At 40.0% G+C, this 25,524-nt stretch overlaps 1 protein-coding gene across 1 annotated transcript in view; it reads right to left on the bottom strand.

Moving 5' to 3' along the window:
- The window catches only part of Nubpl (nucleotide binding protein like), a 212,567-nt gene that overhangs the window by 138,147 nt on the left and 48,896 nt on the right, over positions 1 to 25,524 (bottom strand). The window contains exon 4 of the mRNA XM_032907722.1: positions 20,019 to 20,109. Within this exon, the coding sequence (XP_032763613.1) occupies positions 20,019 to 20,109 (91 nt within the window). The remainder of the gene's footprint in view (positions 1 to 20,018; positions 20,110 to 25,524) is intronic.

Below are 25,524 nucleotides of genomic sequence, written 5' to 3'. Positions count from 1 at the left end.
CAAACGGAATTACCAATGGAAAAATCTCCAATGACTAAAACATACTTAACAAAATATTCAGTATCTTTAGCCATCAGGGAAATGCAAATCAAAACTTAATTGAAATTCCATCTTATACCTGAAAGAGTGGCTAACATCAAAGAACACAATGACAGCTCATACTGGCAAGGCTACAGAGCAAGGGGAACACTCCTCCATGGTTGGTGGGAGTGCGAACTAGTACAACCACTATGGAAATCAATGTGGTGGTTCCTCAGAACACTGGAAATCATCTACTTCAATCAATTTACTTCAAACCACTCCTGTGCAAACACTCAAATGACACTCCATCCTACCACAGAGACACTTGCTCGACTACGTTTGTAATGACTTTATTCATAATAGGCAGAAACTGGAAACAACTTAGATATCCCCAACCCAATGGAGTATTTACTCTGTGGTAAAGGGGGGAAAAAGACATCACAAAATTTGCAGGCAAAATGGATGGAACTAAAATTAAATGTATTTACTTACAAGTGGATATTAGCTATTAAGTAAATGATACCAAGCTATATCCACAGGCACAAACTGGTTAGGGGGAATGCATAAACCTCCCTAGAAAGGGGAAATAGAACACATTTTGTTGGTGGACTTGGAAGGATGGAGACAGAGTAGGAAGGATCAGGTTGGTGGGAGAAAGATATGGAGAGAGTACAGGGAAGGACGGCTGGAATTGGGGAGCGTGTGGGCACAGGGTGAGGGGTCTGGTGCAGTGGGAGCTTCCTGGACTCTAGGAGGGTGACCCTAATGAGGACTCCCAGTAATAGAAGACACAGAGTATGAAGCAGCCATTTGTGCAGCGAAGCAAGGCTTCCTTCCAGTGGTAAGGCTGGGCTGCATTTCACAGAATTGTGAGCCAAATGGAGATCCCTAAACAACCAAGGCTGATGCTAGGACAGAAGGTCACTCTGAAAACCAACAGCAGGGCCCAATGCCAAAGACAACACCCACACAGCTCATGGAGCACAGAGAGATCAAGCTGTTGTGGGCTTGGAGCCTTCATTCTGACATTCTAGTCTATTTGGTGTACTCTGCAGGCTATAAAAAGAGAAACCTGGACACCAACACAGACACAAAACCCTCCACTTACAACCTTTCCCGCCTGCAAGATGTGCTGAAGCAATGGTGGCCCAGAAGTTAGGAAATGACCACTATGTTGGATTTAACTTGAGTCCCATGCCACAAGAGGGAGCTCATGCCCACACTGCCTGAATGGCCACAAAGTGGAGAGTGGATAACCCAGAGACATAAGGAAGAACCAAACACTACTGGTAGAACGAACAAACAAACACAATATTCTGCTAGACTCATAGATCAGTGTTTTGTCCAGTCATCATCAGAATCTTCTTCCTCTGGCAGCAGATGGGAACAGATGCAGAGACCCACAGTCAGACATTAGGCAGAGAGAGTCTAACTTGGAGGTCTCCATCAAGTCCCTCCCCTCAGAGATCAGGGAACCATGCATAAGAGTGAAAGGAAAGAAGGAAAGACAGGAGGAGTCAGAGGGAATGGAGGACACCAGGAGAACATAGCCTATCAAATCAACAACAGACATACATCTGACACAGGAGTAATATCTAGAATACAGAAAGAACTCAAAAATCAGTCATAAAAACAAATGGTCAGTTCATAATAGATCTGAACAGATAGTTCTCAAAAGAAAGAAAAAAATGGCTATGAAGTATCCTTTTTGAAAAAGGTTCATCATCCTTAGCAGTCAGGGAAATAAAAACCAAACAACTTTGAGGTTTCATCTTACCCCAGTCAGAATGGTTAAGATCAAAACAAAACAAGACAAAAAGCAGACAACAAATACTGGCAAAGATGTGTGGAAAGGGGAACCCCCATTGAGAGTTGGTAGGCTGCAAACTGCAGCCACTCTGGAAATCAGTATGGAGAATTCTCAGAAGGCTAAGCTATGCTACTCTTCAGCATGTGCCCAGAGAAATCGACATGCTAGGTATGGAAACAAAGCCAACCACCCAGGGGTAGTGAGGTCATGGATCTTAAAGAAGAACCTGCTGTCACTTCACTGAGTGAGCATAATTCCTAACTCATTCTAAGTGCCATTATACACACAGGTAAGAGGAGCTCTCCTCTTTCCCACTGTACCATTGTGATGGTTTGTATATGCTTGGCCCAGGGAGTGGGACGGTTGGGATGTGTGGCCTTGTTGGAGTAGAGTGTATCACTGTGGGGCGTGGGCTTAAAACCTTCACCCTAGCTGCCTGGAAGTCTTCCACTAGCAGTCTGCAGATGAAAATGTCTCAGCTCCTCCTGCACCATGCCTGCCTGGATGCTGCCCTGTTCCCACCTTCATGATGATGAACTGAACCTCTGAACCTGTAAGCCAGTACCAATTAAATGTTGTCCTTATAAGAGTTGCCTTGGTCATGGTGTCTGCTCACAGCAGTAAACCCTAACTAAGACAGCCATCTTGCTACCCTCCATCTCACACTAGCTCCTGACCTAAGCTAGAGGCCGGCCAACCTCTTTCCCAGTAAAAGCACTCACCTCTTCCAACTATATACTACTCAACCAAAACACCTTCTCAGGTGGAGAGATTCCATTAGGAAAACAGCGTGACTCGGATAAATGACATTATACATGTAAGCTTGCGGGTTCCAGGAAACTACATCCATCTTTCCTACCCTATACCCTACCCCACCTGAAAAAATTACGCTTAAATTTAAGAGCTATTAAAAAATGGGTCAATGACCTCAATATAAGAGCTAAAAGTTCAAAACTGCTAAAGGAAAAGTAGAGGGAACACTTCAAAAGAGAAGCAGAGGCAACAGTTTTTTGAAAAGGACTCCAATAGCTCAGGAAATAATCCCAAGAACTGACAGATGGGGTTGCATAAAATTAAAAAGCGCAGCAAAAGAAACAATCGCCACAGTGAAGATGCAGTTTATGACAAAAATAAGTTCTCCAACTGCGTCTGAGATAGAGGGTAACATCAAGAACATGTAAAGAGATGGAAACTTAAATCTTTTAAACTAAATCATCTGCTCAGTGTATAAACTAATGAACTAAATAGCTCTCAAAAGAAGAAGGCAGGCAGAAGTGAGTTACAAATAAAACCCATAGTTTTATTGGCCAATGTGTATGAAGAAGCTTGAAAAAAACTCATCACTTTGCATGAAGACCTAAAAAAAATTTAAATGTAATATTTTTACACAAAAAGCTAAAGTTTGTTTAAGCAGAAACAGCTAGTTCATTAGAATACAAATGGCAGGACACACAAAGCACGCTGATAACTCATTCTCGTCTGTGAACATAGTGAACAAAAAGGTCCTATCTAGGGCTACTAGTAGCAAAAACTGCAGTTGACACACTTGTTTTTTTATTGAGTTTCTGTTATCCCCAATCTTTGTTTATAAGATAACATTTCTAGCGTTCTTAACAAATTTATATGACATACAAAACTGGAGTATTCTTTAACTCAGTTGTTTTTATTGTTTTTATTAGCCAAGCATGATGGTATATATCTTGCTGTGATTGGTTTGACCATGTTTTTGTTTGGAGGAATGCGGACTTTAGGACTGTGGACTAGAAAAGCAGTTGAATGATTTAAGTAGGGCTTAATGCACCATGCAACATAGAAGACTATGGTGCTGAGGGGATGTGAGCTGTGAGAGCCAGTCTCGGGTGGATTTCAGAAGAGAAGATGAGCTGTGAGAGCCAGTCTCGGGTGGATTTCAGAAGAGAAGAATATATAATATGTGGTCTACAGAGATCCTTGTTTGACTAAGAATGTGCTTGCTTTTTGTCCTTATCCAAAAACTGTCTGATGCTAAATTGAATAGTATTGAATTAAAGGCAATGGCAGAGGAAATTTCAAAGCAGCCTAGTACTGACTGTATTGTGTGGTTACACTTAGCCAGATCTATAATGAAAAGAAGCAACCTGAACAAGAAAACTGTAAAATGTACAGCAGTTTGAGGAGAAAAGTAGCATCGGGAAGTAGAATGGAGCCCGTGTACAAGACGAACAGATTAAGCAAAAGCCTGCTGCTAGATGGAATGACGGGAGTGATGGCCTCGGCACCCCCCACCCCCAGCTAAACTTCACAACGTGTGAAAAGGAGTTAAAGCCTTAGGGCCAGGCATAGAGGCGCAGGCCTTTGTTCCCAGCACTTCAGAAGCAGAGGCACACAGATCTCCAAGTTCAAGGCCAAGCAGGCCTACCGACTGAGTTTCAGGATAGTCAAGCCTAGGCAGCGAAGGGAACTACTGAGACTAGAAAGCTGATGAGGAGGTAACTGAACAAGGAGACCATGTTCCAACCCTAGCAAGCAGAACAGAACGTGGCAGGATCAGGCACGTGGTTGTGGATTCAGAGACAAGGATAGAGGAAATCGGTTATGGACCCTTCCTCCACTACTAAGGACAACCGCTAAGGTCAGGTCCGTGGCAGAGGTGTCCTGCGTGGAGGCCTACAGAGGTCATCGTGTGAAGCTGTGAGGGTGATGTGTGGATTGCCCCTGAGACCCCAAAGCTGTGGGATAGCGGCCTAGGAGGGCTGCTGACAGGGGGTGGAGCCAGCCCAAGAGGAAGGAGTGTGCTGCAGACAACAGAGCAGGAAGGAGTTAGAGATCTGAAGAGTGCGCTGATACCAGATTCATGGAGATGCAGAGGCTGGAGGCTGTCCAGCTGGTTTTCAGTCTTGCTTTGGTCCAATACTCCCTCATTATGTTCTCTGTCCTCCCTTTTGGAATGGTAATATATACCCTGTGCTATTATATGTTGGAAGTTTGTGAACAGGTTTTTCATTTTGATTTTACATGAATTACAGATAAGAAATTGCCATGAGTCCTGGAATGAGACTGTTGGACTAAATATATTTTACATTATGATATATCTACAGCCCTATGGGGTCCAGGAAGTAGAATGTTGTGGTTTGAATAAAAATGACACCCATAGGCCCATAGGGAGCGGCACCCTTAAGAAATGTGGCTTTGTTGGAGGAAGTGTGCCACTGGGGAGTTGACTCTGAGGTCTCAGATGCTCAGGCCATGCCCAGTATGACATTCACTTCCTTCTGCTCCAGATGGAGAACTCCCAGCTCTACAGCATCATGTCTGCCTATACAATACCATGCTTCCTGCCACGATGATAATGGACTAAACCGCTGAAACTATAAGACAGCCCCAATTAAATGTTTCTCTTTATAAAAGCTGTCATGGTCACTACCCTTCACAACAACAAAAACTCTAAGACACTGTCTCTAATCCTAGCACTTGGAGCCAGAGGCAGGTGGATCTCTGTGAATTTGAGACCAGCCTGGTCTACAGAGTGAGTTTCAGGACAGCCAGGGCTACATACAAAAGACCCTGTCTCAAAAAGCTCCCCCAACCCCCGTACCAATTATTTTTATTTATTCTATCAAGGGGCTGATATAGTGGGTGGGCAAGCACAAGCCATAATACAGTGCAGATATTAAAGGACAACTGTGTAGAGTCCATTCTCTCCTTCTACCTTTATGTAGATTTCAGGGATTAAATTCAACTTTCCACACTTGAATAGAAAGCACTCGTATCATCTTGAGGACCCTAAACTAGTATTTCTTAAAATTCCTGTCTTCTTCAGTTGTCTTTTTTTTTTTTTTTTTTTCCTTTTTTTTTTTTCCGGAGCTGGGGACTGAACCCAGGGCCTTGCGCTTGTTAGGCAAGTGCTCTACCACTGAGCTAAATCCCCAACCCCTTCTTCAGTTGTCTTATTACTGTGAAGAAACACCATGACCATTGCAACTCTTATAAAAGAAATCATTTAACTGGGGCTGGCTTACAGTTTTAGAGGTTTAGTCCATTACCAGTATAGTGGGGAGTGGTGGCTCAGAGGCAGACACGGTGCTGGAGAAGTAGCTGACAGTTCTGCATCCAGATCTGCAGGGGGCAGGAAAGGAGACACTGGGACTGGCTTGGGCTTCTGAAACCCCACAGCCCTGGTTACATGCTTCCTCCAACTAGGCCACACCTCCGACCACTCCCTGATGATGACGCATTCAAATATATGAGCCTATAGAGGCTTTTCTTAATCCAACCACCACAATTCCACTTCAGTGGGAGCTGGGAGCCATGGGCTGAAGGGAATTTGAAAGTCTCGAGGACACAACCACCAGGAGAGAGAGATACAGAGCGGTGTAGGACACAGTGGGATGGGAAGTTAGTCCTAACCAAGTCTGCTGACTGAGTACTCACTGGTGTGTATGGCAACACAAGCCTGACTGCAAGACGACTGCCAGAACAGAAAGACAACTGAGGACTTAAATAGAGTATAACAGATACAGAACCAATGACATGATGTTGGCCTTCGTGTGGCCTACAGAACATGTGGTTACAACAATGATATAAATGCCACCAAATCTGAAAGAAAAGGAGCAGACACAAAGCATAAAAATAAAAAAATATTTTAAAACTGCTGAGAATTATTATAATATTACATACTAAAAGTGATGTACAGGTACAGCTGCAGAATGGAAATAAACATGTTATAATGAAGCCTATAAAGATAACACATTACTAATAAATACTGAGGCAATCCGTGCCACAAACGTTTAATACAGACACTAGAAGCCTCATTCCACTGCCTTCTGGCTAAACTAGAGGTTTGAGAGTTGGCATGGCCCATATGGCAGCAGTAGTAGATAAAAAGTCAAGGTTCAGAGACAAATAAGCACAGGGTCACCAACACGGTGACACACAACAAACTGAAATGTGCCCAGAGGAGTAAGACTCGGGAAGACTGGAGCACGGCGACTTCAGGTTCAAAGCAGCATGGAAGCATCAGAACGCCTGCCTGCTTTACACAGTCTCCTCTGTGGCAGATTAGATCATCCAAAGATGGATCCAATAGCTAGATCCCTACACAAAACACTTGTCCATTATTTTTATTTTGAAAATTATACTTTAGAAGCTCAATGAATACTCACCATATAAGAGAATGGTTTCCCTTTACTCGTTGGCATATTTATTGAATGCCTACTTACGCCAAGGATAACAAAGCCAGGGACAGAGGGCAAAAACAGCCAGACCCAAGATCTCCTCAGGAAAACTACAGTCTAGGTAGAGATAAATGCTAACACTAACCACAAAACCATTATAGATAAGAGCTACAGCCAAAACCAGCAAACAGAAAAACAGCTCTGACCTGGTCTAGTCCTAGATACCTCTGGAATAAAAGAAAACATCATGATTTTTGAGGTAACCTAAAAGCTTGATAATTTTGCAAATTTAATAATATTGGATATATTATTGATGAAGAGGAAAAAAGCAACATTTGTCTAAAGAAAAGGCAATTTTACCTTTTTGTTCTGTTTTTCAAATAAGCAAAAGAATATCTACTAGTGATATACAAAGTAATATACTGAGATACATATATTCTGTGAGATTATCTAATCAACTAACATAGCTACTGCCTCACATGCTTATTCTCTGTGATGAGAACATATAGAGCTACTCCAAGTACTTGGAAGCAATAACTCATCTCTAACTGCAGTCACTGCACTGCACGAGGGATCTCCTGAGCTCACTATCTGTCCCTATCGGATTAAAACTGCACTTCTGAACATGACACCTCCACATGCCGCCGCCACCCATCCCCAATCCCTAGTAACAAGAACTGTACTTTCTCAGTCCATGAGTCTTGTTCTTAGTGACTTGGTACACGTGAAATGACACACTACTACAGTTCTTATCACCTCGGGTCCTGGCTTACTTCACTAAGCACAGTATCTTCTAGGTTTCTTCAGGTGGCTGAAAATGGAAGGCTATGATTCTGTGGCTGAGTAGTATTCCATTATAAACATAATTACATTTTGTGTATCAATTCATCTAATGACTAACTTTTTCTCTACATCTCAATTTTCTTAAATAATGCTATAACAAACATAGAAGGGCAGAACTCATCAACATACAGATGTAATTTCCTTTGGATTTATACCTAAACCTGTTTCTACAATATAGAACATTATATGTAAACATGTTTCTACTATGTTTCTCATTTTTGTAGCCTTCATGCAGTTTTCCATTATCACTCTACAGTTCCACCAACAGTATAGCATGGGTTCCCTTTTGCTACATCCACACTATGATTCATCTTTTTTGTTTGTGTTTTTTTTTTTCAAATGTCATGTAGCCCAGGCTGGCTCAGAACTTGGTTCCCCTGCCTCATCTTCTTTAGTATCTGCCTACCAGTGTACACTACTGTCTATCATTGTAAAAATCACAATTCTACCAGGTGTGAGGTGACAGTACATTGTAGCTTTAATTTGCATTTCTCCCTGCTCATAAGTGGCATTTTATGTTTCTTCATATACTGGAGGGGCCATTTGTTTATCTTGTTTAAGAAATGTCTCTTCAAATCTTCTGCCCACTTTCCAGATTACTTATTTCCTTGCTACCGAATTCTTACATGTTTTAACCCTTTGTCATATACATGATTTGCAAACATATTCTATGACCCATCAGTTAAGAGGATTGTAAGATAGATAGTCTCATGCTTTTAAACCTAAGTTAAAGTGTAAGACATAGTTTGACTCTTAAACATTCAAATATCTGGAACAATGTCAATATTGCAAAAGTCTTAAAACACAAGTGTTTTAATAATATTTAGATTGCTAAGAAGTAGTCAATGCCCATTAAATCTAAAAATGTTTTTCAATGAAAACCACTCCCAAAGAATGCTAAGTTAGTTTGCATCTCTACATATAAATAGTCACTCAGAATTATGAAGATACTGACTCACTCATGCCTGATGACTCCCTCGGAATATGGCTAATATTTCTGAGCACATAATCATCCATGAAGGAGTGAATGTTAAGTTTCAGTCTCCTAAGAGCAAAACGGCGATTTATCGAAGCATAATAGTAACTATTATTCAGACTAAAAAATATCACCTGCTCCTCCTTAACAGAAATCTCTGTGTGTGTGTGTGTGTGTGTGTGTGTGTGTGTGTGTGTGTGTGTGTGTGTATGTATGTGTGTATGTATGTTTAGGGGTTGTTGTTGTTGTTGTTGTTTGGTTTGGGGTTTTTTTTGTTGTTGTTGTTGTTTTTATTTCAGAAGGCCTAATTACATTTGTGCATATTACATCCTCAGGCTTATCTCTTTAATGTTAACTTGGTAAATTTTTTTATGCCAAAATTATTATATATAAGTTGTAGTTTCATTTCTGGTGTTGTGATAAAATACCCCAACAAAATTGCTTAATCATTTTAGCCCATAATTTCAGGTCACAATTTTTCACGGCACAGGAGTCAAGGCAGGGCCTTGAAGGAGCTAGTCAGCCATAGTACACCAGAATCACAAGTGCCTGTGGGCTTATTTGTGCTTAGCACCTCTCTACACTTTCTACAGTCCAGGACCCACACTCAGGCATGGTGCTTCCCAAAATGGGTGGGTCTTCCTCCTTAATTATGGAGGCCATCACCCACAGACATGCCCACAATGACATCCCAATCCAGACAATCACTCATTGAAGACTCTTTCTAGGTGATTCTAGATTGTGTCAACTTGACAATTAACCATTATACTATAGTTCCTTATATTTAATATCTAAAGTTGCATGTTTTTAAACTATTTAAAAGCCTTTAGTTTGCTGTGTAAATCTTGTTATTGGTATAGTTAATACATATTGAAATAAAAAATTACTTGTATATTTTATTCATATTCAATTTGTTACAGATTAAATTACCCTAAAAATTTATCTTCAATTATAAACTAATTAAATTAAGTTACTTAAACCTACATTTACAAACCAAGTAAACTAATTCTCTAAAGCATCTCAACTGTGTCACATGGATGCCTTGTAAATCTTAACAACCAAAATGTATATAACATGTAAATCTAGTAAGCTAATAAATGGAATAAATCCAATTATCTTAATGTCAGCTTACCTTAAATGTTCTACCATAGCTGGGGAGCTTGAGCAAATTATTCTACATTTTTCATATTAAAAGCCTCTAAGAATAATAAGGTGGTGAAGTAGAAGAGATTTAGGCCCCCCCCAGTGCCTTCGTGTAATAGAAATGTTACATCAATACTGGTGGCTGCCAACCTCTCACGTGGAAGAGAAATTAGTTTCTTGTTTTTACTACTGTGATTTTAAATTTTCTTTCATCTGCAACAAAATGTCATCTCATTCATATATATTTCTAATTTGATTAAATGTTTCAAATTAAAATTACTAAAGCAGGGCTAAGGCCTGTAGCTCAGTGGTAAAGAGCTTGCCTAACACTGAGAGGCCCTGAGGTCAGTGCTCAGCACTGCACACTTGTGTGAGACCCTATTAGGATCACTAAAAGCTTAGTCTCACTTACACAGCTAGTCTGAGGTCAGCCGGACTGAGATCCTGTCTGAAAGACAGACAAAAGCTAACAGATTCTCCATGTAAGTTCCCTTTGTTGTTGTTATTGTTTTAAATAAATGCAGTTTTATTGGGAGACTGCTCTCACCAAGAATCAAGGCCAGGAAAGTCACCATGGGGAGGGAGAAAGGGGAGAGGTGGGGGAAGAGAAAGAGAGAAAGCACATATGCAGAGAGAGAAGAGGAGGGAGAGAGAAAGCAAGAGGAGGCAGGTTCTTTTAAAGGCTTCAAGCATCTTTAATAAGAGATGTGTAGTTTCACAATGATTATTAAGACAGATATTAAAACTAATGTATTTATTGACTTTATCTCTAAGAGTAGTATCAAGATATGCTTTAGGAATCTGGATTATTGGTCAGAAAATCAAGACAGAGCTGCAGAACAAAGGTGTTTATTTTGAGAGCATCCTGCCTGAAAGTTCCCAATGATAGCGTTAGGAATTTTCAAATCCATGTATTTATTGCAACTCCATACAGCACACATCCTTTCAATTTTTTTAAGCACCCTGCCAACACGACTTTTAACTGCTGCTTTCAACTGGTGGCATTCTTTGAAGAGCTGAAGATGCTCAGTGGGGAAAAAATTAAAGCCAAGATCATGGTGTACAAATATCAGGTTATCAGAGAAAACAAAATTAGAATAGGTAGTTCTTATAGCAACAGAATGGGAAAACATATATGGAGGTCTACCTTTTGCAGCCAGGTACAAGCTTTCTAGACAGCAAGGCATGAGATCCTCTCCCCAATACTCAAACTCCCCTACCTTCTTCACTGGTTCAATGCTACAACATCACAATCATTTTGTTGATAGCAAAGATGCAACAGAGAAACCAGATTCTAGTTTATTGCTATAACTGTTGGAAAGTAATAATCAGCAGTTAGATGCTATAGGTCTGACTTCCAAGGACGATTGCTGGCTAACCGTAAAAGGTAGAAGATGTCTCTTTGTAAGTAATGCTGAGAAACAGTCTACATTTATGTGAGGGTAAAAGTAGCTAAATACAAAACGGGGAGATAAATATAAAATTCCAGGACTGCAAGGCTGCTTCTACTGAATATGCAAAAGTGTGACTGCAATGTATAGATTAATTATCTCACAATGGTTAACTGCTGGACAACTTCTTAGGGATAAGGAATTTAGACGTTGAGAGAAGGGAACAGAAATAATCAATAGGAGTAAGAAGAGGTGAAAGAATTCATAGAAAGAAGCAGACTGCTTCTCAGTTCACAGATGCTCTTAAATTGCATCATCACAGCTAGGGACTGAATCAGTCTAATTCTGAAGTCCAAGATCTTCCTACCACAGGACCCTATCATAGCGGTAAAAATCACAGGCCCATTTCCTCATTCTCTTAAAGTCTTGCTTGAGGCTATGATCTTCATGGAACCGTTCTTACCTCCCAGTCCTCCATCCTTCCCTCCTCTGACTTCTTACGTATTACCTGGATGTGCTAGCATGCAGTTCATCGCAGTGACATCTAAGTGTATTGACCAACAGGAGGCAGCTTAGGGACAATTCCCATCTTTATCCCAACATGACAACAGCTTTATTACACTCGTGTTCAGCTATAACAGCTTTGGAAATGTGCTTAGAGGGTTTCAGACAACAGCACTAGTAAGAAGGAGAGACGACCCAACGGGATGCCTACAGAACTTCCACAGTGTATCTTAATGCTTCTGGACTCCGATAGAACTGCTCTGCTCATAAGGCCCTCACCTCCATGGGATTCAGTAAAACAATCAGTAACTTATTCCACAGGACTGCACACCCCTAACGATTACTAAACCAGAGAGAGACCTCTGACTTTTGGCTGAACCATCAGTTATCCAAGAAAGGTCACTGATTGTCCAGAGATCACCAAGACCCCTTTAACAGCCTGGGAACCGACATGACTGCTGTCATAGGTGTACTAAGCTCTGTGTGGAGGGAAGCCACGGTACTCAGAGCTTGACCAGCTTTCTTCCTCACTGAGGATACTAAGCACAGTAGGCAAGGATGGCAGGCAGTCTTTGGGTCATGACGGCGCAGCACAGCCTGCATCACTGTGTTCATCACTGCCAGGCACTCACAGGCAGACCTGCTGAGAAGTGATCAGTTAGGTACTACAAACTAATTTGATTCATTAGATGTCAACCCTGGAGAACAGGTCGTTGACATTCTGTGGACATATGCCCACACATACACACACAAATAAGTAACTCAAATTCAAAGTCTAAATGTATTTTTCCTTAAGTCAAGGCCCACACGCATTCACTGAAGAAATTGGGGAAGACACTAGAAGATGAAAGGTTTCCCTTATTCCATATTAACCTAGACAGCATATTTAGGTCTCCAAGTGCCATGCTATTGTTTCCACCACACACACCTTAGAGAGGAGAGCAAGCATAGTTTGACCTCATAGCCAGGAGTCAACTATTTCTCATGCCTATTAACTACTCAGAAGACAGTAAATGTTTGCTAACAAAAATAATACCTCCTTCAATAGTAAAGATGCAAGGGACAAGATTTTCTTAAGCAGGCACTGTTTTGCTTAAATATGTGTCTGTGCTCCTCTTTAGTCACAGAATGTGTGGTGATCATTTATATGAAAACTCATTTATATAAAAAACATAATTGTTTTTCCACTGCCTATGGAACCTACTGAGGCATCCAAATACAACCATCTGGACTCAGTTCCTCCTGATCATTAGAACTACAATAGCCTAACAGTTAGTTACTATGCTTGCCCAAACCTGACAAAATACTCTTGCTACTTGAGACTCATGGGTTATATGCAAAACATCTGTTATCAGATTGTACAATTATTTGTTTGAAATGAGAAACCAAATTATAAAAAGATCAATGGCCATCAGTTAAAACCTAGCCCTGGAAATGGGGAGATAGTTCAACCAATAAAAACAGTTGCTGTGCAAACATGAGGCTTTAGTTTGAATTGCTTCTAGTCACATAAAATCTAGACGAGGGCAGTGCTGACAACCCCAGTATCTGGGAGGGTGGGTAAGCAGATCCTAAGAACTCACTTGTCAACCAGCCTAGCTGCGATAGTTTCAATCAGTAATGCAGAAAATGACAGAAAAAACATTCAAGGTCTGTCCTTGCTTCCACATTGTGCACACATAGACACATGCATCCATGTTTCTCTCTCTCTCTCTCTCTCTCTCTCTCTCTCTCTCTCTCTCAAAAAAAAAACAAAAACAAAAACAAAAAACAAACAAACAAACAAAAAAAAAACAGCCACTAGGCTGTCCCATTCTTAAAGAAGTTAAAAAGAAGTTAAATATTCAGCTTTAGACTTTAATATTAACAAATATACATTTAAAAAAAATCAAAGTTACCAAATTGAAAAGAAAAAAAGAAACAGTACAAGCCAGCCATTTTATTCTGTGTAACTTCTTCAAGGCAGCTTTTAAGCTATTTCTAAAAATCATACAAATATTCCCTTGAGGTTTAAAATTGCTTGAAATAATTCATTTAATAAATGTGGGGAATCATCCCAAAGTCTTTTACAGTCTCTTAGAGCAGCAGCATTTGGGAAGAATTCCACATCTTCTCAGGTCCAGGCACTGTGCTGTTTAGAGGAGGTCTCACTATAGACGAGAAGAGACATACGCAATGCTCAAGCTTGAAGCAACAGCTTTGTGCAGTTGCTCAGAGCCTATGGAAAGTTGGTTGCCACCATGGTGCCTAAAACAAGAGGCAAGTGAACGCCTTTAATCCAAGGACTCTGGAGGCACAGTCAGGCTGATCTCAGTCAGTTTGAACCCAGCCTGGTCTACAGATCAACTTCCAAGCCATCCAAAAACTAGAGGGTGAGAATCTGTCTCAAGACAACAACAAATACACCAATGGCATTGTTGGACATGATAGCACCCTGTGGTGGTCTAAATATGCTGGGTCCATAAGAAGTAACACTACTAGGGGGTGTGGCAATGTTGAGTAGGCATGGCCTTGTTGGAGGATGTGTGTCACTATGGGGGTGGACTATGAGGCACCTATGCTTAAGCTCTGTCCAGCGTAGAAGAAAGGCTCCTACTGGCTGTCTTCAGAAGACAGTCCTCATTTGCATCAAGATGTAGAACTCTTGGCTCTTCCAGTACCATATCTGCCTGCACTGCCTTGCTTCCTGTCAGGACGAAAATGGACTGAACCTCTGAAACTGCAAAGCCAGCACCAATCAAATGCTTTCCTTTACTCATGGTGTCTCTTATCAGCAATGAAATCCTAACTAAGACAACCCCAGTCTCAAATTTTATCTTTTTTAGAAAGAGAAAAATGAAAGAAAGACGAACAGACCTATGAGATTAATATAGCACACCCCACAATATCTGTGAGGGTTTAATTGAGTAGGAAAGACCCAGCCTAAATATGGTCACACTATCCTACAGTCTGGGGTCCTGCACTGAAATAAAAGGGAAAAAGATAAAGGCCTTTTCTTCCATCTTGTCTTCCTAACTGTGAGGACTGCATTCCTCTGAACTGTGATTCTATTAAGCTGCAACAGTGAGGAAAGCAATCCATACAGGGACTATGGATAGCGACTGTAACATGGCAATGTAAGCATCTGTGACTTAGCAAAGAATCATAGCCCAAACTCGAATGGTCTGCAAATGCAGAGAAAGCTTTGTTCTGCAGAAGTTCAGCATGCAGGGATACATCATTTACCAAGATGGAGATGCCCAGGAGAGCTCAAAGCTAAGATCCTAGACAAGACTGATATGATCTAGCAAATGAAGATGGTTTACTAAATATTAAAAAATATCCCATTCCATAGACCATAATGCTCAAAGGGAGATTACTCATTATAAGGGTTGCTTGGTTTTTTTGTTTTTTTTTTTGTTTTTTATGTGAAATGTAAAGTATACTTAACCTTAACAGATAGGCCACATGACAAGTACATTGTACTTATAATAATCTATGCATTTTAAAGCAGGCCTTGGATGCAATGAGCAAAGTCATCAAGAGGCAGGACACCAGTGCTCTTGGGTGGCTGGTGTCGCCACTGTTTGAGAACCACTATTTTAAACAGGTACTTTCCCAATGACTATACCAGCTGTGAGACCCAGCTAACGCAGTGTGCAGCAGAGCAATAAAAACCTAAAAAGTAACTAACTAGTTATTCCCAGCTTCAGAATGTCAAAGAAAAACATGTTACACATGACACAGGTAGGTCAAGTGTCTCCAATAAACTATCACATATATATGCAGACACACACACACACACACACACACACACACACACACAAGCACACATGTCTTTAGGCTTGATAACCTACAGTGAGGAAATTCTTCAAAGACCAACTACCTCACCTCTGAGATATTTCAGGGATAAAATGTCTAAAGCACGAGCAAACTGTCATTAAGATTCTTTCCCCTCACCAAAGAGTTCAAGGACAAAAGAAAAAAAGAATAGGACCTTGATGAGCAGGCAAAATAAAATTTAAAAATTCTGAAATACACCCATTATCTTCCCCAAAGATAACCAGAAGACCTTTGTCATCAGGTGAAGGCCAGTCCAAAGGACAATGATCAACACGAACTAAGTCAGAAGTTCTGGGTCCTCCACCAGAGTCACACTTGGACAGACATAGCAACAGTTTTACCAACACCCCTAAAATCTCCATTGAAATAACTAGAATTAATTCTCATCCTTTACACAATTAAATTAGCTAAAGGAAAAAAAGAACTCTTTGTCCCTTCCTCAAAATCCTAAGTGTTATTATAGAAAGTTATTTTCTCATTTTGATTTTCCAAATTCTCATAAGCCACATATACATCCATTCCTTGAAAAAGCAGAAGAAAGCTATATCTGGTGCAAAATTACTATCTCACAACAATACAAAAGAATAGTGTGGATCTCCTTACTCAGTCGTTAATATGCACTGTACATCCTCAATAAAATCATCTGACATTTCCGTCTTAGTAACCTCTTGCTGCAGCTCTTAAAACTTTCTTACTTCATTAGCTCAGTACATTAAAAGACACTCCTCGATAAAACTAAGCGCAATAAATCCACAGATACTCTGGCATTGAATTAGCACAAAATGTGAAAGAGGGCAGTGATCTCTACCAACAAATGGCACTTTAGAACGCTTATCACACAGAAGGCAGGGATGATGCGCCTGTGGTAAAGTGCTTCCTACAGAAGGACCTGAGCTCAGTTGCTTGGCATCACGCAAAGTCCAGGTGTGGTGGCACATGATCTGAAACCACAATGTTAGAGAGGCAGGATCCGGGCAGCTTACCGCCTAGCCTGTGAGGCTGAAATGGTGAAACCCAGACTCAGCAGAAAATCCTGCCTCAAAAAATAAGCTGAAAAGTGATCAGGGAAGACAGCCAGTGTATGTCCTCTACATGCACACACACACACACACACACACACACACACACACACACACACGAATTCATGAAACCTGTCAACATATTCATGATAGCAACTACAATTTAATATTTATTTGCTCCTTCAACCAAAAACGTTCTACTCAACTAATTATGCTTAAGAGTATGCTTTAGGGGTTGGGGATTTAGCTCAGTGGTAGAGCGCTTGCCTAGCAAGCGCAAAGGCCCTGGTTAGGTCCTCAGCTCAAAAAAAAAAAAAAAAAAAAAAAAGTATGCTTTGGCTGGACTATAACGTGACATTTGAGTGCTGTGTTTCTTCACAAATTGAAATGAAAAACAATTGGCATTTGTTCTTTTTAAAAAAAAAAAACAAGGCTTTATATTCAGGCACAAATACAAGCTTCAGCAACGAGCCACTGTTCTGACGGGCTGTCAAAACAGTGTCAACCTGTTGATGTTCTTGTACATATGCTTTTTACAAGCTAAGTAGACATCACACCACCTCTGAGATAGTTTAGGGACAAATCCCTTAAAGAAATCCAGAAAAAAAACACAAACAAACAATAGGAGGAAATGAATAAATCCCTCAAAGAAAGCCAGGAAAATACAAACAAATGGAGAAAATAAATATATCCCTTAAAGAAAGCCAAGAAAAAACAGTTGAGGAAACAAATAAAACTGTTCAAGACTTGAAAATGAAAACAGAAGCAATAAAGAAAACACAAACTGAGGGAATTCTGGAAATGAAAATTTTAGGAATGTGAACAGGAACTACAGAGGCAAGCTTTGCCAACAGAATACAAGAGATGGAAGAGAGAATTCAGGCACTGAAGAAGCAATAGAAGAAACAATAGTCAAAGAAAATACTAAACCTAAGACTCCTGACACAAAACATCTAGGACAGATGGAGAGATTGACAGATGGACAGATGGACAGACAGACAGACAAACATGATTCCTAATGATATAATGCTATCCTCATAGAACAGTGCCTTGTCCAGTAGTCATCAGAGAGACTTCCTCTGGCAGCAAATGGGAGCAGAGTGTTTAAATAGAAGCGCCCTCTCTTGGAGTCAGAGAACCCCTCAGAAGAGAGGAAGGGGACAGAAGACACCAGGAGAGCATGCACACCAAATCAACTAAGCAGGGTACATATGGGCACCTGGAGACTGAAGTGGCCAGCACAAGGCCGCAGGAGTCTGTGCCAGGTCTTCTGAGCATATTTATGGATGCTAACTTGTTTTCTTTTGTTTTTGTGAGGGACTTCTAACAGTAGGAGCAGGTATTTCTCTCACTCTCTTGCCTGCTCTTGGCCTCCTATCAGGTTGCCTTATCTTGCCTTGCCTTACTGTATCTTGTTTTGTCCTGTTTTGCTATTGTCTCTTGGAGGCCTGCCTTTTTCTGAAAAGGAAACTGGAGAGGAAGTGGACCTGAAGGAGGGAGAGGTGATGGAAAGTTAGGTCAATATGTATTATATAAGAGCAGAATCTACTTTCAATTAAAATTTTTAAAAAAAGAAAGAAACCAAAAACTATTGTAAACTTTGGGTTTTTACATCAATTAGTGAATTTACTTTTCTATATCAATTAGCGAATTCACTATTCTAGATAAAATATAACACTTCTTTTGGTAATCAACTCTATAATGTCCTAATTCCACAAACTGTGGAATTCTCTCAGTAAGAAAACTAATATAAAGAGAATGGGAGTAATGCACAGTCTTCACTTTACCACGGGGTTTTAACGAGCAGGTCGATGAAAACCGCATTATTGCACCCGTTTAAATATGAAGAAAAGAGACAACACTGAAGCTGTCTGACTCCAGGGTCCCAGCTGGGTCCAGGAAAAGGAAGGCCAATTCACCAGAATCTCTCCCAAGCCCTCTCTGTATTGCTATTTAGATAATATTATGTGTGTTGTGTTCACTGTAACAGAGTAACAAGGCAAATTAACATGACAAAGTGCAGAAATGTCAAAATGAGACCTGTTAGTACCATGGTAGCAACTTTTTCTAAGACTCAAAAAAATAACATACTGTTAAGAATTCACACTTGGGACCGAACACCTAAGTTATCCTGTTTGTTTCCTAGGGAACCAAGATCACCCTGTTGGCACCAAACACTTGGGGTTGTTTTGTTTTTCAGGCTTCCCAAGGTTTCTATGCACTTACGTCCCCTCACGCATTCTCACTAGCAGACCCTGAGCAGACCCTGGGAAAGGACAGCTGTGCTCAGTCACACCTGGGCCGGAGGGCCGGTTTTCATGCTGTCCTTAGAGACTCACACTCTGCGTGCCTGGAGTCATTTCCACTCTTCCTTGGTTAACACTCACCGTTGTTCATGGCACATGTTGCAAACTGTGCTGGAACAAAAGCAGAAACCTTTCCCCTGTATTTTCATGAGATAAGGGAAAAACTACATAAGGGGTTACTTGCAATTTAAGACCCTTTGGGTCAACCACTCACAAAGAATAACCCAGCCTTTAGCATAGTTGATGTCTGAAAGTAAACCATATACATAACCATGTTAATGAGCAAACAATGTTTAACCAATTTTTAATTACAATAAAAAATAATGCTATAAGCTAAATAATCTAATAAATAAATCAGTACATATATTTATGTTAGACCCATAGAAAATAGGCCTATAAAATTTCAATTTTATGTTGTCACAGCTAGTAATCAATTTTATTTAAAACATTTTCACATAAAACCATTTTAATAGCCAGTTTTTACCACTTTTATGACTGTATGTCCTGTACTTAAGACTTTATATTTGGTAGACTTAAAATATGTAATAAGAACAGTGAATACACTACCGATTTATTCAAAGCTACTTCTCCCTATACTAATGGCAGTAACACTATGGGAAACAAACCATTGTTGTGGAGAGTTCATAAATGCTTTAAGAAAAAAATCTAACAAAAACATGTTTGTAAAATAAAATGTTCATTTAATACAAATATGTTTCTACTCAAATATTCTCATACATGTACATACTTAATGTAAACAATAGATACTTAATATTTTATTAATACTAGTGCCATGAATAGTGCCAAATGCTGTGTTTACATTATCCCTCAAGGCAACTATGATCTTACTGTATGTATGTATGTATGTATGTATGTATGTATGTATGTATATATAGGGGGCCAAGTCACAAGATCCAATGGATTCCACACAGTTGGTCAATGGCACTGAACTGCTCCTCTCCACGACATATAAAGCATACACGGTGCCTGCAAAGTGAACGTAGGCACTCTTCATCTCTTCCGTACTTACTTGGTGATAACTCTGGACTTCCTTTCAGGTTCATCATCTTTGGAATGGAAGGCCCATACACATCCACATCCAACAAGCCGACCGCTTTAGACTGCAAGAAAACCAAATTCATCTTAAGATTATTCATCAGGCCCAACACTCAAAAAAGACTACACAGTAATAAGCCTGTTAAAAAGAAAACGTAAAATATTCCAAAATCATAACCTAAGCAAAAGGAAGTATAAATTGCCTGCAACTGTTTTAAAACTAGATTTAGATAAATGACTCACTCATTCAGGTCTCCTGTATAGTCTCAAGAAAACTAAGACCTTTGTGATCTAAGCATAACTTCTGACTAACAAGTAAGCTGCAAACAAGACTGGAAGGATTAGTAAGTGCCCAACAAAACACCAAGATGATGGGACACTGACTTCCGGAAGGCCTTGAATTACAAAATGAAAAAAAAAAAAAAAAAAAGGAAATAAGACTCTTCTATAGAAAGTAAGGAATTCTGTGGTGTGTCTGGCAAGGGGTGGGGGATGGGCAATAAGGCTACCGGCACATACAAACCACAGCGAAGCAAGCAGGCTTTTTGGAGGAATCAGAAACAGCTAACTACAGTGTTCTTTGATGGCTGTCTGGCTGGGAAGGACAGAAGATCCTTATGGGTCTCTACCAGGTACCAGTTAATCAGCAACTTAGTCAATGAATGAAAACCAAACTTTGCTGCTTTTAAATACACTTTTCCTCTACCTCCAAATCTATCTCTGCTGGGTTTGTTTCATCTCTGAGTAGGCAATAGTACCTGTACTTCATCTGTCTCTGTACCTCACCATACCTGACATCTCTCCTCCCACTACCCCCAAGTCCTACCAAGGTAACTCATAATCCCTCTACAACAAGAAATTCAAGAAACTGAAAGAATCCTAAATCTTCCATGATATCTGTTTCCAGACACACAATTACTTTTCAACCCTTATCATCTGGTTCTATAAATATGCAAAACAAGGTAAATTTAACATTTAAGTTCCTAATCTTACACTGACTCAATTTGCAATTCTAAGAAAAGTATTTATTATCCTTATGTGATTTGGTCTCCAGGATGTGAGGAGAAGAGACTGAGGTCTGTCTGAAATCCCAGACTAATTTAAAATAAATAAGAAAGCAAAAAGAATAGTTTACTTTTAATAGGATGATTACATATAAAAATTAGTTTTAATGAATTGAGGTAGCAGCTATAAAAAGGGGGAATATTCCTGTGGAAATCTGCTACATTTAACAAAAAGGAAACTTAGTCAAATTATAATAGAATTAAATTTATTATGAATAAAAACATTTCAAATAGCTAAGCTTCCTCTGATAGCTCATTGTAGGATTGCTTCTGTGACAACTTCAAGGCTAAAAAACTAGTATAAAATAATAAGCCTCAACTTTAAAATGTAAGATTATTTTTCATTTTCTTATCTATATTAGTGTTGGTTTTACAGTAACTTGAGTGAGTGAAGTGCTAGGTTTCAATCAAAATGATTTAAAGTAAAATAACACCTTTTAACTTAATGTTCTAGCAAAACAAAGCATAACTGAACAAACTGAGGACATGGCCGCTCTAAGACATGGATGAGTGAAAGGATCTTATTATTGGTATGAGGAGAGAAGCACCCTAGGTTCTGGAAGACTCCAGAGCAAACAGAGAAGGGAGTAGACTGAACATGGCCAGCGGACTGTACTTGGCCATGAAAAGAGAGGACACGGGGTAGGGAGAACAAGAGAGGAAAAGATGACCAAGGGCCAAGAGAGCATAGCCAAAATAGCAGGGTTGTGAGGAGGATTGGGGGGGGGGGGAGCCCTAGGGTGAGGGACTGCATGAAAAGAGTCAGGATGCCAGCAAGGTCTGAGACACTTGCAAATCTGTGGGAGCTTAGCTATGTTAATAGGTACCACAGAGGGCCATTTATCCCTTCTGCCAGTGATAAGAGAAATAGCTCTTTTGATAGAGGAAGAAAAGGCTTTAAAATTTACAGAGGAATGCTGGCTTTTGTCTAACTGATAATAACCAAGTGTCATATCCCTAACTGCACACCAATTTCTTCACACTAGATTATCTTTGCTTTTTTTTATTGAATGTTTTTTATTTACCTTTCAAATGTTATTACCTTTCCCCATTTCTCTGACATAAGTCCCTATCCCACATCCTTCCCTTTATTATATGAGTGCTCCCCTCCCCAACCACTACCCCTTCCTGTCCACTCCACCCCAGCACTGAACATTCCCCTACACTGGGGTATCCAGCCTTGGCAGGACCAGAGCTTCTCCTTCCATTGGTGCCCAACAAAGCCATCCTCTGCTGCATATGCAGCTGGAGCCATGGGTCTGTCCATGTGTACTCTTTGGATGGTGGTTTAGCCCTTGGGAGCTCTGGTTGGTTGGTTTTGTTGTTCTTATGGTTGGCTTGCCCGTCTCTGTACCAATACCATACAGTTTTTATCACTATTGCTCTGTAATACTGCTTGAGGTTAGGGATGGTGATTCCCCCAGAAATTCTTTTATTGTTGAGTATAGTTTTCGCTATCCTAGGTTTTTTGTTATTCCAAATAAATTTGCCAATTGCTCTTTCTAACTCTGTGAAGAATTGAGTTAGAATTTTGATGGGGATTGCATTGAATCTGTAGATTGCTTTTGGCAAAATGGCCATTTTTACTATATTAACTCTGTCAATCCATGAACATGGGGGGGGGTCTTTCCATCTTCTGAGAGCTTCTTCCATTTCTTTCTCCAGAGTCTTGAAACTCTTGTCACACAGATTTTTCACTTGTTTGGGTTAGAATCACACCAAGGTATTTTATGTTATTTGGACTATTGTGAAGGGTGTCCTTTCCCTAATGTCTTTCTCAGCCTGTTTATCCTTTGAGTAGAGGAAGGCTACTGATTTGTTTGAGTTAATTTATACCCAGCCACTCTGCCAAAGTTGTTTATCAGGTTTAGGAGTTCTCTGGTGGAACTTTTGCAGTCACTTAAGTACACTATCATATCATCTGTAAATAGTGATATTTTGACTTCTTCCTTTCCAATTTGTATCCCTTTGATCTCCTTTTGTTGTCTGATTGCTCTGACTAGGACTTAAGTTCTATATTTAATGGGTAGGGAGAGAGTGGGCAGCCTTGTCTAGTCCCTGATTTTAGTGAGATTGCTTCAAGTTTCTCTCCATTTAGTTTGATGTTGACTACTGGTTTGCTGTATATTGCTTTTACTATGTTGATGTATGGGCCTTGAATTCCTTTTTCCCCCCCTCCATCTTTATTAAATTGGGTATTTCTTATCTACATTTCAATTGTTATTCCCTTTCCCAATTTCCAGGCCAACATCCCCCTAACCCCTCCCCCTCCTCTTCTATATGGTTGTTCCCCTCCCCATCCTACCCCCCATTACCGCCCTCCCCCCAACAATCACATTCACTGTGGGTTCAGTCTTGGCAGGACCAAGGGCTTCCCCTTCCACTGGTGCTCTTACTAGGCTATTCATTGCTACCTAAGCAGTTGGAGCCCAGGGTCAGTCCATGTATAGTCTTGGGGTAGTGGCTTAGTCCCTGGGCCTTGAATTCCTGATCTTTCCAGGACTTTTATCATGGAGGGGTGCTGAACTTTGTCAAATTCTTTCTCAGCATCTAATGAGATGATCATGTAGTTTTTTTTTCCCTTTGGATTTGTTTATATAGTGGATTATGTTCATGGATTTCGGTATACTGAACCATCCCTGCATCCCTGGGATATAGCCTACTTGATCGTGATGGATGATTGTTTTGATGTGTTCTTGGATTCGGTTTGTGAGAATTTTATTGAGTATTTTTACGTTGATATTCATAAGGGAAATTGGTCTGAAGTTCTCTTTGTTGGGTCTTTGTGTGGTTTAGGTATAAGTGTAATTGTGGCTTCATAGAAGGAATTGGGCAGTGTTCCTTCTGTTTCTATTTTGTGGAATAGTGTGGACAGTATTGGTATTAGGTCTTCTACGAAGGTCTGACAGAATTCTGCACTAAAAACATCTGGACCTGGGCTCTTTTTGGTTGGGAGACTTTTAGTAACTGCTTCTATTTCTTTAGGAGTTATGGGGTTGTTTAGATGGTTTATCTGTTCCTGATTTAACTTTGGTACCTGGTATCTGTCTAGGAAATTGTCCATTTCCTCCAGATTTTCCAGTTTTGTTGAAGATAGGCTTTTGTAGGAGAATCTGATGATTTTTTTTTTAATTTCCTCAGATTCTGTTGTTTTGTCTCCCTTTTCATTTCTGATTTTGTTAATTTGGATACTGTCTCTCTGTGCCCTCTGGTTAACTGGCTAAGGGTTTATCTATCTTGTTGATTTTCTCAAAGAACCAGCTCCCAGTTTTGTTGATTCTTTCTATAGTCCTTTTTGTTTCTACTATAATTTCAGCCCTGAGTTTGATTATTTCCTGCCTTCTACTCCTCTTCAGTGTATTTGCTTCTTTCTGTTCTAGAGCTTTTAGGTGTGCTGTCAAGCTGCTAATAATGTATGCTCTCTCCAGTTTCTTTTTGGAGGCACTCAGAAATATGAGTTTTCCTCTTAGCATTGCTATCATTGTGTCCCATGAGTTTGGGTATGTTCTGTCTTCATTTTCATTAAATTCTAAAAAGTCTTTAATTTCTTTATTTCTTCCTTGTCCACAGTTATCATTGAGTAGAGTGTTGTTCAACTTCCATGTATATGTGGGCTTTCTAGTTTTTGTTGTTATTGAAGACCAGCCTTAGTCCGTGGTGATCTGATAGCATGCATGGGATTATTTCAATCTTCTTGTATCTGTTGAGGCCTGTTTTGTGACCAATTATACGGTTAATTTTGGAGAAGGTACCAGGAGGTGCTGAGAAGAAGGTAAATTCTTTTGTTTTAGGATGAAATGTTCTATAAATATCTGTTAAATCCATTTGGTTCATAACATCTGTTAGTTTCTCTATGTTTCTGCTTAGTTTCTGTTTCTATGATCTGTCCATTGATGAGAGTGGGGTGTTGAAATCTACTATTATTATACGGGGTGCAATGTGTGATTTGAGCTTTAGTAAGGTTTTTGTTTGTTTGTTTGTTTGTTTGGGGGGTTTTTGGTTTTTTGTTTTGTTTTGGTTTGGTTTGGTTTGGTTTTTTTTTTTTTTTCCGGAGCTGAGGACCAAACCCAGGGCCTTGCGCTTGCTAGGCAAGCACTCTACCACTGAGCTAAATCCCCAATCCCGTAGTAAGGTTTCTTTTATGAATGTAAGTGCCCTTGCATTTGGAGCATAGATATTTAGGATTGAGAGTTCATCTTGGTGGATTTTTCCTTTGATGAATATGAAGTGTCCTTCCTTATCTTTTTTGATACCTTTTGGTTAAAAGTCGATTTTATTCTAAATTAGAATGGCTACTCCAGTTTGTTTCTTTGGACTATTTGCTTGGAAAGTTGTTTTCCAGTCTTTTACTCTGAGGTAGTGTCTGTCTTTGTCTCTGAGGTAGGTTTCCTGTATGCAGCAAAATGCTGGATCCTC

Source organism: Rattus rattus, chromosome 7 (genome assembly GCF_011064425.1).
Source record: "Rattus rattus isolate New Zealand chromosome 7, Rrattus_CSIRO_v1, whole genome shotgun sequence".
NCBI lineage: Eukaryota > Metazoa > Chordata > Mammalia > Rodentia > Muridae > Rattus > Rattus rattus.
Note: the sequence above shows the minus strand (reverse complement) of the source record. Positions and strands in the feature narration are given on the sequence as shown.